The sequence below is a fragment of the Microplitis demolitor genome, chromosome 5, assembly GCF_026212275.2.
Source record: "Microplitis demolitor isolate Queensland-Clemson2020A chromosome 5, iyMicDemo2.1a, whole genome shotgun sequence".
Classification (NCBI taxonomy): domain Eukaryota; kingdom Metazoa; phylum Arthropoda; class Insecta; order Hymenoptera; family Braconidae; genus Microplitis; species Microplitis demolitor.
Window position 1 is genome coordinate 1,181,315 of NC_068549.1, and position 11,956 is coordinate 1,193,270.

At 28.2% G+C, this 11,956-nt stretch overlaps 2 protein-coding genes across 2 annotated transcripts; one reads left to right on the plus strand and one right to left on the minus strand.

Annotated features, from left to right (window-relative positions):
- Positions 1-4,118: 4,118 nt before the first annotated feature.
- On the minus strand, positions 4,119-7,604 carry LOC103569258 (dynein assembly factor with WDR repeat domains 1). Its single transcript, XM_014441583.1, has 8 exons — positions 7,565-7,604; positions 7,381-7,453; positions 7,101-7,304; positions 5,635-5,757; positions 5,351-5,535; positions 4,769-4,898; positions 4,396-4,694; positions 4,119-4,315 (listed from the first exon to the last, which is right to left on the minus strand). Exons 1-8 carry the CDS (start codon positions 7,602-7,604, stop codon positions 4,119-4,121), a joined length of 1,251 nt encoding a protein of 416 aa, XP_014297069.1.
- Positions 7,605-8,647: 1,043 nt separating this feature from the next.
- LOC103569259 (nucleoside diphosphate kinase 7) lies at positions 8,648-11,895 on the plus strand. The gene is made up of 9 exons (XM_008546474.3): positions 8,648-9,000; positions 9,083-9,249; positions 10,065-10,214; positions 10,302-10,506; positions 10,815-10,935; positions 10,996-11,120; positions 11,364-11,477; positions 11,559-11,666; positions 11,750-11,895. The coding sequence occupies exons 1-9, from the start codon at positions 8,887-8,889 to the stop codon at positions 11,780-11,782; spliced, it is 1,137 nt and encodes a 378-aa protein (XP_008544696.1). The 5' UTR covers positions 8,648-8,886; the 3' UTR covers positions 11,783-11,895.
- The last annotated feature ends 61 nt before the right edge of the window (positions 11,896-11,956 follow it).

Here is an 11,956-nt window from a genome sequence, read left to right on the forward strand (position 1 = left end):
CTGTTTACTTTTAGGTGTTGAAAATGTTCTTTCACGTTTTTTTTTTTTTTTTTTTTTTCGTATCTGTTAATAATTAATTTAAATAAATTGTTGACAATAAAAAGAACACTGATGATATCTAGTTTTTTTTTTTTTTTTTCATTTTTTAAGATGATTGTGTTCAATTATTTTTTATGCTTACTGCTGAAAATAATATAAATTTACAATGAAGAAAAATTATTCGGATCGCAGCCTTTTTTATTTAAATTTTTACGAATCGCTGACAATTAACAATTTTTGAATTTTTTTTTCTCAACAAATTAATTTAAAAAAAAAAAAAAACTAAAAATATGCACGTATTGAAAATTAAAAAAACTATAAGTGCAATTTTTTAAAATTCTATTTTTTCTATAATTTGTCGTTTTGAAAAAATTCAAAAAATTAGATGTCGGCTGACTATAAGTGAGAATGTAGCAGACACAAATTTAAAATTATAAAGAAATAGAGAAAATAATTAATAAAATAAAATTTGAAAAAAATGGGCATTTAGAAAATTAAAAAATTAATAAGTGCATTTTTTACAAAAATTTTTTTTAAAATTATTTACTCTATTTATTTATAATTTTAAATTGATGTGTCTGCTACATTCACTCATGGTTGGCTTCAGTATAAAAAAATGAAAAAATAAATTTACAAAAATATTATTTAAATATAAAAATAAGTAAACGTATCATAATTAAACAATTTTATTTATTAACCTTAAATAAAAATTATAGGATAACTTTTTTATAATTAATTAACAAAGCGAAATAAAATCGCGAGTGTCAAAATTATTAAATAAATAATTATCATAGTTAATGAAATCGATAAGAGAGTAAAACGTTGAATTGATTAATTTATAATCTCTAGTATACATGTATGTCTATGGCATTGGTATGGCAAAACATAGACACGCTTATACAGCAAAGATTACAGATGATACACATTGAAAGTTACATCACACTTGAGCTGCCAACTGAAATGATTAATATACTGTATTTTGTATACATTAGTTTCATGGTGTGATATCTCTTTTTTCCACTCTCTTCACAACGCGCCCACGCCTCACACATATATCAACTATAAGCCCAATATATATGAATATATATATTACCTAACTCTACGTTTACTTTCCACTATATATGTATATATATAATAAATACATTCTGATGAAAATTCGATCAATCACTTTGTGATATCCACACATCGCTCTATTATTATCACCATTTATTATTTATTCATATACATTCAACTTCAAAATATATTTATCCCATTTAATTCATGACTATTCATCTGTGTATAATTATTATTAATTATTTGATACATTCATTAATTTAAATAACCTATTAAATATCTCTACTAATAATTACTTTTTTTTTATTCGTTTACGTCATTGTTATACGTTTACTAATTACCTAAACTGTTACTTTAATTATCGTTTTCTAATTAATTGTACGTGAAAATTTAAAAAAATGATGAAATTATGAACCAAATTACTTTTTGTAATTTTAATTTTGATTTCATCAGAAAAAATTATTTAAAAGGTTAAAAGATAAAAAATTGTGAAACGCTTTCTTTGAATCCATTAATTTTGAATTAGAAAATAAAATAATAATAATTTATATCTGACATCACAAAAAAATTTTTGTACTTAGAATTGAAATTGTGTCGAAATAATTGAATTTAAGAAAAAAGTCACCCAATACTTTTTTGTAGGAAATTTAATTTCCTGTAAAATTGTACTGATGCATATTTGTCATATTTTCAATAGTTTCGTCAGAATTTAAGTTTAAAGCCGCTAAAATATTTCAGGACTGTTTTTTTAACTCCTCCATACGTGAGGTATTTTAAAATCGAAATTACTAGATTCCTACCAAAGATACGACAAAATTGTACAGAAACAAATTTATAGAGAATTAAATTTGCTACAAAAAGTTATTTATTAAATTTTTCTGTAGACTGCATATTTAATGAGTTATTTCATTTCAAACTTCAAAATGGATTTTATCGAAAATAATAATAATAAATGAATATTATTTTCAAGAAATGAATAAGATCTAAAAACTGCATTGGCTGACATAAAATATTTCCATTGAAAATATAAATAATAAAATTCCATAGCCCCCCAGGGACTATTCACAAGTATCACTTGACCTCTCAGATCACTCGGTATCAGTCGCAAGCAAACACTCTTAACATAATACTCTATACAATTGTGAAGGTTCTCGACATTGATTGCAAGCAATAACGCCATCATTCTCACACTTTCGTACAATAATCATCAGCACTTGAGTAACCGCTACCGTTCCGTCATCATTAAATCGCCAATTCAATAAATTTTATCACCGAACCCAATAAATATATATATACACATATATATTAATTAACACCGTTATCACGGTTATCATTAATTAAACGTTGACCTCTCACGAGTGCTGAAAAAAAATTTTAAATTCAATTATCCGCACATAAATATATCAAATTTATCGTTATTATTATCACAACTATTCGAATAACAATTATGTTTATGTACATACACATATATTTGTAATGTAATATAATATAGCATAATATTATTGAGCGGGATCATCATCATCATCATCATTATCATCATCGTCGTCATAATCGTCGTCATATATGATTTATATCTATAATCGTATAAAAAGATTGACCCCAAAACTAATAATCAGCTTATGTACAGCCGATTAAAACACTTATGACATTAATATTTAGCCGATTATTTACGTTAATAATCAGCAATACCAGCAGCAAAACAACATTATTATTATTATTGTTAGTATTACATCTATATCGCAATTATTTCGCAATAATAATCTGAATACTGTTATTTCCACTCTGCTGTTGTTATTTATCAACTACATCATAATTATTACGCATTTTATTTACTTACTAACTACTTTTAGTTCATTATCATTTTTTAAAATGTTCAGAAGACTGAATTTTATTTCTAAGTCAAGATAATTTTTACAATCTATCGATTTGTTTAAGAAATTTTCCAAGAGGACTTTAATTTTTGAGGAGACTGGTAATCTGGAAGTTAACAGACAATCGACAATTGGATTTTTTTTTTACTAAAAAAAATCGTAAATTTAAAATTAAACGACAGAAATACATGAATCTAAAATTTTTAAAGCTCAAACTTATATAAATTTTAGGTGAAAATAAAAATGCATCGAAAATTTGATCGGTTTGTAAATTTATAAGCTATCTTATGTCATATTTATTTGAATCTTTAAAAAAATTTATTGATTTACTATCAGTCAGTGAAATGGTCCGAAATATGCAGATATAAATTTTCTGAAAGATTTTAAATAATTAATTGAGCTTATTAATTAAAAGTGAACTTAAAAATCAATATTCGTGACCAGAAAACTTTGTCCGATTATAAACTAAGTGATATTTAAAAATAAGGTTTATTGAACTGATGGAATCTCCACACGGCTATCTTACGGTATCGAATAAATTAACTTCACTTAGAGATAATCAATTGCATAAAATCAATCTTGGTCATTCCCTATATAGATTTGAACTCTGTTATAACCGATCAAAATTTTGCTTATTAAATTACCAAAGTTCAAGTATTTTTTTTTTAAGTTAATTCAAATTTTTGTTTTTTTCCATTTTATCAAATTATGAAAATAAATTTTTTTTAATTTATTAATTAATTAAAATTTTTGAAAAAATATTTAAATTTCCCGCGCTAAATATTTAAATAAATTTTAAAAACCCACAGAAATTTCTGGTTATTTTAGTGAAGCGAAAGTAAATCCAATTATCGATTGCAATCAAATTTAATTAACAAAACTTAAAGTAATTAAAAAAAAACCGATAATTATTTTATATCCTCGCAGTCAGTTTATGATTGGAAATACTTTAAATTCATATTAATTGATAAATATTAAAACATGCCCGGCATCAAAACTCATTTTGAGCGGAATAATTAAGTCAGCGGGTCATCATATTAATTAATGTCGGACATAATTAGTGAGTGTATGTTTACAATTAATAATAATATTTAAAAATGACTAATTTTAATGATAATTATAAATAATTAATTATAATACTTGAAACCAATCGAGTCATCTCCATATGGTGCATGTGTTATCTTTACTAGCAGTAACTATCGTGTCACCATTATACGAGAATGCACAGCTGAAGACATCATCTGTATGTCCAACTAAACTTTGTATACACCGGCCAGTATCTGTTGACCATAATCTGGCTGTTTTGTCTAGTGATGAAGTCAATATACTGCTGCCATTTGGACTAAAGCAAACTGTATAATTAAATTATAATTAATAAACCTGTTCCTTTAAGATATAACAATAATTTTAATTTATTAATTATCATTGAGACCTTTAGAAACTTCTTCACGATGGCCTTCAAGGGTAAACACTTTTTTAAAATCTCCGGTGATGTCCCAAAGACTCGCTGTCGCATCGCTACTCGCTGTCGCTAATTTACTGGCCTGGTTATTTAACGCTAAATCTAGAACCTCGTCCTCGTGACCGGACAGAGTACCGAGACATTCGCACATTCGGACGTCCCAGATCTTGGCCGTGTTGTCCAACGAGGATGACGCTATTAGTGTGCAGTCAAAACTGTAGAGGCAGTTTGATATTTTTCCAGAGTGTCCAACTAAACTTGTGATTTTTCTTTGACAGAAAATTTTTATTTTCATTCACGGAAAAATAATAAATTTTAAATTTTTTAATTGATTGGAACTCACTTTAAAATTCTAGTGTCCCAGATATTTATGGTATTATCAAATGAACCAGTTATTATTTGATTTCCATCGTTATTGTAATGAAGCGAAATTATTTCACCGTAATGGCCCTTCAATGTTCCGACTTCTTGCCCTTAAAAAAAATTTTTAAATAATTATTATTACTATTTTTTCAAATGAAAATAAATAAATTTGATTTACTTGACTTTAAAGTGAAATTGTGGCTGAACAACTAAATTTACAAGAAAAATCATAGAATACTTTTTTGTGGGAAATTTAATTTTCTACAAAATTGTTTTTATATATATTTGTCATATTTTCAATGGCTTAGTTAGAATTTAAGCTTAAAGTCGATGGAAAATTAATGGAAACAGATTTGTATCTGATCATAAACTGGGGACATTAAAATCTAAATTATGAGATTTTGAGCAAAGATACGGAAAAATGTTAAGAGATCAAAGTTGTAGAGAATAAAATTTACTACAAAAAATGATTCTATAAATTTTTTCGTAGACTCAATAATTAATGAGTTATTTGAATTTCTGCTAGGGTTTTATTAGAAGGTTAAAAATAAAATATCAGTACCGGTATCAATTTGAAAAATTTTCGAAGTAGTGTCCATTGAGCCAGTGGCTATTCTCAATTGACTTGGAGAAAACTCAACGGCAACAACTTCAGCGTCATGACCCCAAAACTGGTGATAACAGTGACCGGTGCGTGAGCACCAGAGGTTCGCAGTTTTATCAAAAGATCCGGTCAGTATTTTATCGCTGTCGTGATCGAAATCATCTCATATACTTTTGATATTTAATATTTAGTATTTATCGTCATCATCGATAATTATTTATCGGCATGATTTATTAACTCACGAAGTCGGGTTGTTGAAGGACACGGCATAGACTACATTCTTATGGCCTTCGAGAGTAAGAAGCTCCTTTCCACTGTCAATGTCCCAAACTTTACAAGTTCGGTCATAGCTGCCCGTCAGGCATCTAGTTTGGATGTCAACAATAAATCGCATATTTATTTTATCTCTTTACCAGCCTCCCTACGCGTGCAAAAACGATTTGTTCTGAAAATTTTCCAAAAAAGTATAACAGAGCTTCAAAATATGTGACAATTGTGAACTTTGAGTAATTCGAGCTTTTGCTACTAGCTAACACCACAATGAACAGAAAACGTTAATATTGTGATGGTTTATTCCTAACAGGGACAAAGTTGCGGGCCACTAATCATAAAAAGTTATAGACAGTGTCATCTGCCCACATCGGCCCGTATCTGCCCGACTACGATAATTAAAAAAATAAATTTTTCTTAGGACTTTCTAGGGTTTTTCCTATTAGAGGACATTATAATGAACAAAAAACGTTTATGTTATGATGGGTTATTCCCAACAGGAGCAAAGTTACGGGCTACTCTTCATAAAAAGGCATAGAGAGTGTGATCTGCCCGCATTTGCCCGTATCTGCCCGACCTCGATTACTAAAAAAATAAATTTTTCTTAGGACTTTCTAGGGGTTTTCCTATTAGAGGACATCATAATGAACAAAAAACGTTTATATTGTGATGGGTTATTCCCAACAGGAGCAAAGTTACAGGCTACTATCTATGAAAAGCCAGAGATAGTGTCATCTGCCCGCATCTGCCCGACCTCGATTACTAAAAAAATAAATTTTTCTTAGGACTTTCTAGGGGTTTTCCTATTAGAGGACATCATAATGAACAAAAAACGTTTATATTGTGATGGGTTATTCCCAACAGGAGCAAAGTTACAGGCTACTATCTATGAAAAGCCAGAGATAGTGTCATCTGCCCGCATCTGCCCGACCTCGATTACTAAAAAAATAAATTTTTCTTAGGACTTTCTAGGGTTTTTCCTATTAGAGGACATTATAATGAACAAAAAACGTTTATGTTGTGATGGGTTATTCCTAACAGGAGCAAAGTTACGGGCCACTTCTTATAATATAGCATAGACAGTGTCATCTGCCCACATCGGCCCGTATCTGCCCGACTACGATAACTAAAAAAATAAATTTTTCTTAGGACTTTCTAGAGGTTTTCCTATTAGAGGACATCATAATGAACAAAAAACGTTTATATTGTGCTGAGCTATTCCCACCAGGAGCAAAGTTACGTTCCTCTTCGGTTAGAGAACTCAATAAGGATCAAAGAAGTACTCAGTTAAAAATTTTTCTTCGATTTCCAAAATGATCAAACCGAAGCTCATTTCCGTCTGAAATTCCCAAGTTCACTCCTATAAACCTTTTCGGAAAATTTTCATCTCCTCCTTCACTATTACATTTTATCATAGTTCCACAATAAAAAAGAGTACCTTTTACCTAATTTATCAAACGCAATGTTAGTCAGCGGCAACAAATGTGTCTTGAGTGTCTTGTACTTGTAATAATGTTTTATACTGTCATCGCATACTTTAGACTGCAGTTTCAACAACGTCTCCTCTAATTGTTCCATCACACTGTCAGTTATTATCGGCTCGTTATTTTTTATAGTCAACGCCAAAGCTTTTATGTCTGTCCTAAATATTGGATCAATTCATCAAATTAATTAAATAAATAAGTCAGTTAGTTAAGTCATTATTAAAAAATAATTACTTCGCATCAAGATCAAGCAAATCAATCATTTTAGTTTTAACTTCTCCACTTTGTATGTATTCCAAAGCTATTCCTGTTAAATAATGAATAAAATTTAAGTGCAAAAGACTTTTTAAATAATAATAAAAAATTTAACAGCATTTTTATTTAACGAATAATGGCAAAAAATAAAATTAATTCTTACCTGGCGGAAAATAACGCAGCAAAAACTTGAGAAGTCTCATTATTAATTCAATTCACGAAAAAATGCGAAACACGAAACCGAGTAAAAGGAGTTTTCTTTGTGTAGATAAATTTTTTATATCTATAGACATATATATGTAGATGTATATATATATATAGATATAGATAAATGTACGTAAGCTTTTAAATTGATTACACGGATTTTATTTTATAGTTGAATGTGCATTTTCTTTTACAAATCACTGAGCGATAATGAATTTTTATTTAACGCATGAGAAGACAATCATTTTATTCGAACCTGTTTCAAATAATTATTGAGATTTTTTTGTTTAAACGTTTAATAGATTGTGGTAGTAGTGCTTCGAGTAATCACTTGACTTGATACTAATTTCGGTAAAAATTTCTGCTTTATGTGTTACGTTGCCATGATGGTGTTTGATCAATATTTGGAAATTTCAAAATATTGTCAAGGAGTTATGCTCATAAATATATGTTTACATCATTTTCAATTGAAATTTTTATTATTTAAAAAAATACTTTTATCTTTTATTGGCAATGAGCATTTACTTGATGAAAAATTTCGATAAAGAATTTTTTGGCTAAGGATTGAGTTCAAAAATCGCAAAAACAAGAGTATTTACCAATTTTTGATCTATTCGTTAGAAAAAATATTTTTATTTTGCGTATTTAAGATCAAAGTGAATTTTTTTTCTAGTTCCGATTTTTTCCGCCATTTTTTATTCATGAAAATTATAATTTTTGTCTAGATGAGATATAAAAATTCATAAATAATAAATATTCAAAAAAATAAATATGAATAAATTCATACATTTTTTCTTTTTTTACTGAAATCAAAATTAGTTCAAAAATTTCTTTTGAACCCAGTTGCGTAATTTGAAAAAAATAATAAAAAATTAGCGTTTTGGTGACTCTTGAGTAAAACCATGTCTTTAATAATCATAATAATTAATTAAAGATATGGTTTGACAACAAATGATTAAATAAATTTCTCATAAAAGGAATTTATCAATGGAGTATATATTAAAGCGCATATAATAAATACTACAGATGGCGGCACATGTCCTACTGTGTGATGTAACTATTTTCATTGACTGTCAGCTGTGCAGTTGCATGCACAAACTTTGAGATAATAATCATAGTAACGCACTAGTGAGCATAGTAAACAGTAACCATCAAACGAATTCCAACAACAAACTGCCAACTACAAATGTCATTGATTTTTTTCTGACGTTTCTATGGCAACTAAATAATAGTGACTTAAATTGTAATTTTCAATTGTAGTAAGCAAATATATGTTCAGAAATGTCAGATCATACGGAAAAATATATTTTCGAAGCGGAATGGTTTGACAATGCGTCTGGAATTTTCAAAAAATTTTATTTATACTATTTTCCTGCTGACAACACTATTGAACTGGTAAATTAAATTTTTTTTAAATTCATACTTGAACAATAGTCAGTTGTTTATTTTTAATTGTCTGTTTATTTTTGAATTTCAGTTTGACATAAAAAACAAGAAAGTATTTCTCCGTCGAACGAAATGCGAAGGAGTTAATTTGAAAAATTTATTCATCGGCTCAGTTGTCACGATATTTTCTAGGCCGATGAAAATAATCGATATAGCTGATGGTGCAACAAGAAGTCGATTAAGTAAAACGATGCAAAAGTAAATTTTCAACACTTATCATTGTCATTATTGTTTTTTATTCATGATTTAAAGGTTACGTCTTCAGCGGCCCGAAAAATTACCTTAGTAGTTTTTTTTGGTTACTCTTTGAAATAATAAAATTTTTCTCTAGGATATTGTCAACTGATCTTAGAAGCACTACAAAAAATTTTCAAATTATTTTTTTATTTTATTTTAATGACTTTTCGATGAGGTTCTTTGAATGACCTCGAATGAGGTCATCGTTTGCGTGATGGTTTTTTTCAGAGAAACTAAAAAAATTAAATATATCAAATTTATGTTAAGTCATGTAATTATTAGCTATTTAGCAAATTTTTTTCTAGTTAATTATTTGGCTTTAATTCCAATTTTGGTTAAAAGAATTTTTTTAACTTGAGATAAATTTATTTATAAAAAAAGTAATGAAAAACTTGTCCGATCAAACTATAATTAACGTATCATAGTAATAAATAATTAGTTGTTTCATTTTTTTGGCTGGTGCGTGAAGAAAAAAATACATTCCTTTTTTTCCGGCGCGATTTTAAAAAACTCCTTTGAAAACTGATAAATATGGAATAAAAAAATGGTTGCAATATTTTTTTATAATTCAAGGATCATTTCAAAATATTCAGAAAAAACTTCATTTTTTTTTTTACTTTAACGAACAAAAAATAAAATTTTCTGAACGTGCTAATTTTTCAGTCTTCCGTCAGAGATTTTTAACCTCTTACGCGAAGAAAATGTTTTGTTTTCTAAATGCAGTGAAGAAAATTTGAATTCTCTAACCCTATTCAAATATTTTTTCAATATTTAAGGACATTTGCTCTATTGACACCGGAATTGATAAACAATATGGGAGAAATATTTAAAATAATAGCGGCGCATAATCTCCACATCGCAAACGTGAAAATGTGTATGCTGGAGGAGTCTGATGTCGAAAAAATTCACAAACACGATAATATCTCGTAAGATTTTTCTAACAGTTTGTAGACTGCAGATAAAAGTCAACAGACAATGAAATTATTTTATTTATTTTAAAAAATGGTTTTTAGTCACATGAAATATATCTTAACTTCGAAGCCAGTCGTGATGTTGATGTTGATAGGTGACAATGCAGTAAATCGTTGGAATGAATTAATTAATTTTAATGATATTTCTGGTGGGGAAAAGTCAAAAGTGTCTTTACATGAGCGATTCGCTAAAGATGCTAGAGATAATTTGTTTTATGGCTCGCCGAATGTTGACGCTGCTGAACAAGTAATTTTCAGTTTTAATTATTCATTTACTAACAAGTTATTCTGGTTTTCCATTTGAAAAATTAATTTTTTCGACTTTTCAAATAAATATATGTTTTGAAATATTCAGTGAATAGATTTTCTATCATCCTGTAATTTTTTGGAATCAGAAACTAGTGACACTATTTTTTAGAATCAAATTCAAAAACGCATTTTTTGAAATGAAATTTTTACAATTGTCTCAAACATTAAAAATTTTCAAGTGCAAAACCCAAATAACTTGTTAATTAAAAAAAAATGAATTAATTACTTATTTGACTATCAAATTAGGAACTAGATTATTTCTTCCCAACCTCAAAATTAAAAAAACACAAATTTCGAAATACGGCAACACTCAAAAATTGCACTTGTTGCATAATAAAACCTCATGCTGTCCAAGCGGACTTGATCGGTAAGTTTTCAATGTTTAAAAAAAAACAATTCAAACAATAACAACTATCGTTTTTCCAAGGAAATATTGTTGAAGACATTCAAAAATCCGGTTACACAATATCTGCGCTTCAGCAATTCAATATCGACCCAATAAACGCCGAAGAATTTCTCGAAGTCTACAAAGGAGTTTTAGCCGATCACGGGGTAATTTTCTTTTACCTCAAAAATTAACCTTAAAAATACAAAACCCGCTTACTGAATATTTAAAAATAATTTTTTTTATTAACAGTAATATAGTAATAAGACAATTGAAATAATTATTTAATAAAATCCAAGGCCCATCTTCAATCCACTTATTTAATTAAAAAAAAAAAAAACTAAGTTTATTCGTGTAGAAAAAGACGTTTTTACCAACTTAATATTCAAAAAAATTAAATTTTGGTCTAGGCTATGGTCGCTGAATTACAGTCGGGACCTTGCGTCGCCATGGAAATAACTCACAAAGATGAATCCATAAATGTTCCGCTCGAGTTTAGAAAACTTTGTGGTCCAATGGATCCAGTAATTTACTTTTTCTTAAAAACAATTCACCTCTTTCCTCATTTAGGTCAACAATATTTCAAAATCCGTCTTTCGTTACAGGAAATTGGTAAACAATTACGACCGAATACTTTACGCGCGAAATACGGAAACACAAAAATCCAAAATGCTGTTCATTGTTCGGATTTACCCGAAGACGGTTTGCTTGAAGTAATTATCCTTCCAATTAATTAACTAACTACTTAATCAACTGAGCTATCAATCAATTAATCAATTAATTAATTAATTTACAGGTGGAATATTTCTTCCGCATTCTCGACAGTTGAATGAAAATTAAGACATCCAAACTTTTTGTACCGACAAATAATTGTTATTTTTTTAATCTTATAAATATAAATAAATATTTAAATGAAAAATATAAATATGTGCATTATTAATTTCATATTTGATTTAATGGCGTAATAAAAAAATGTTTATGACCGATAACGCTGGCAGTCATA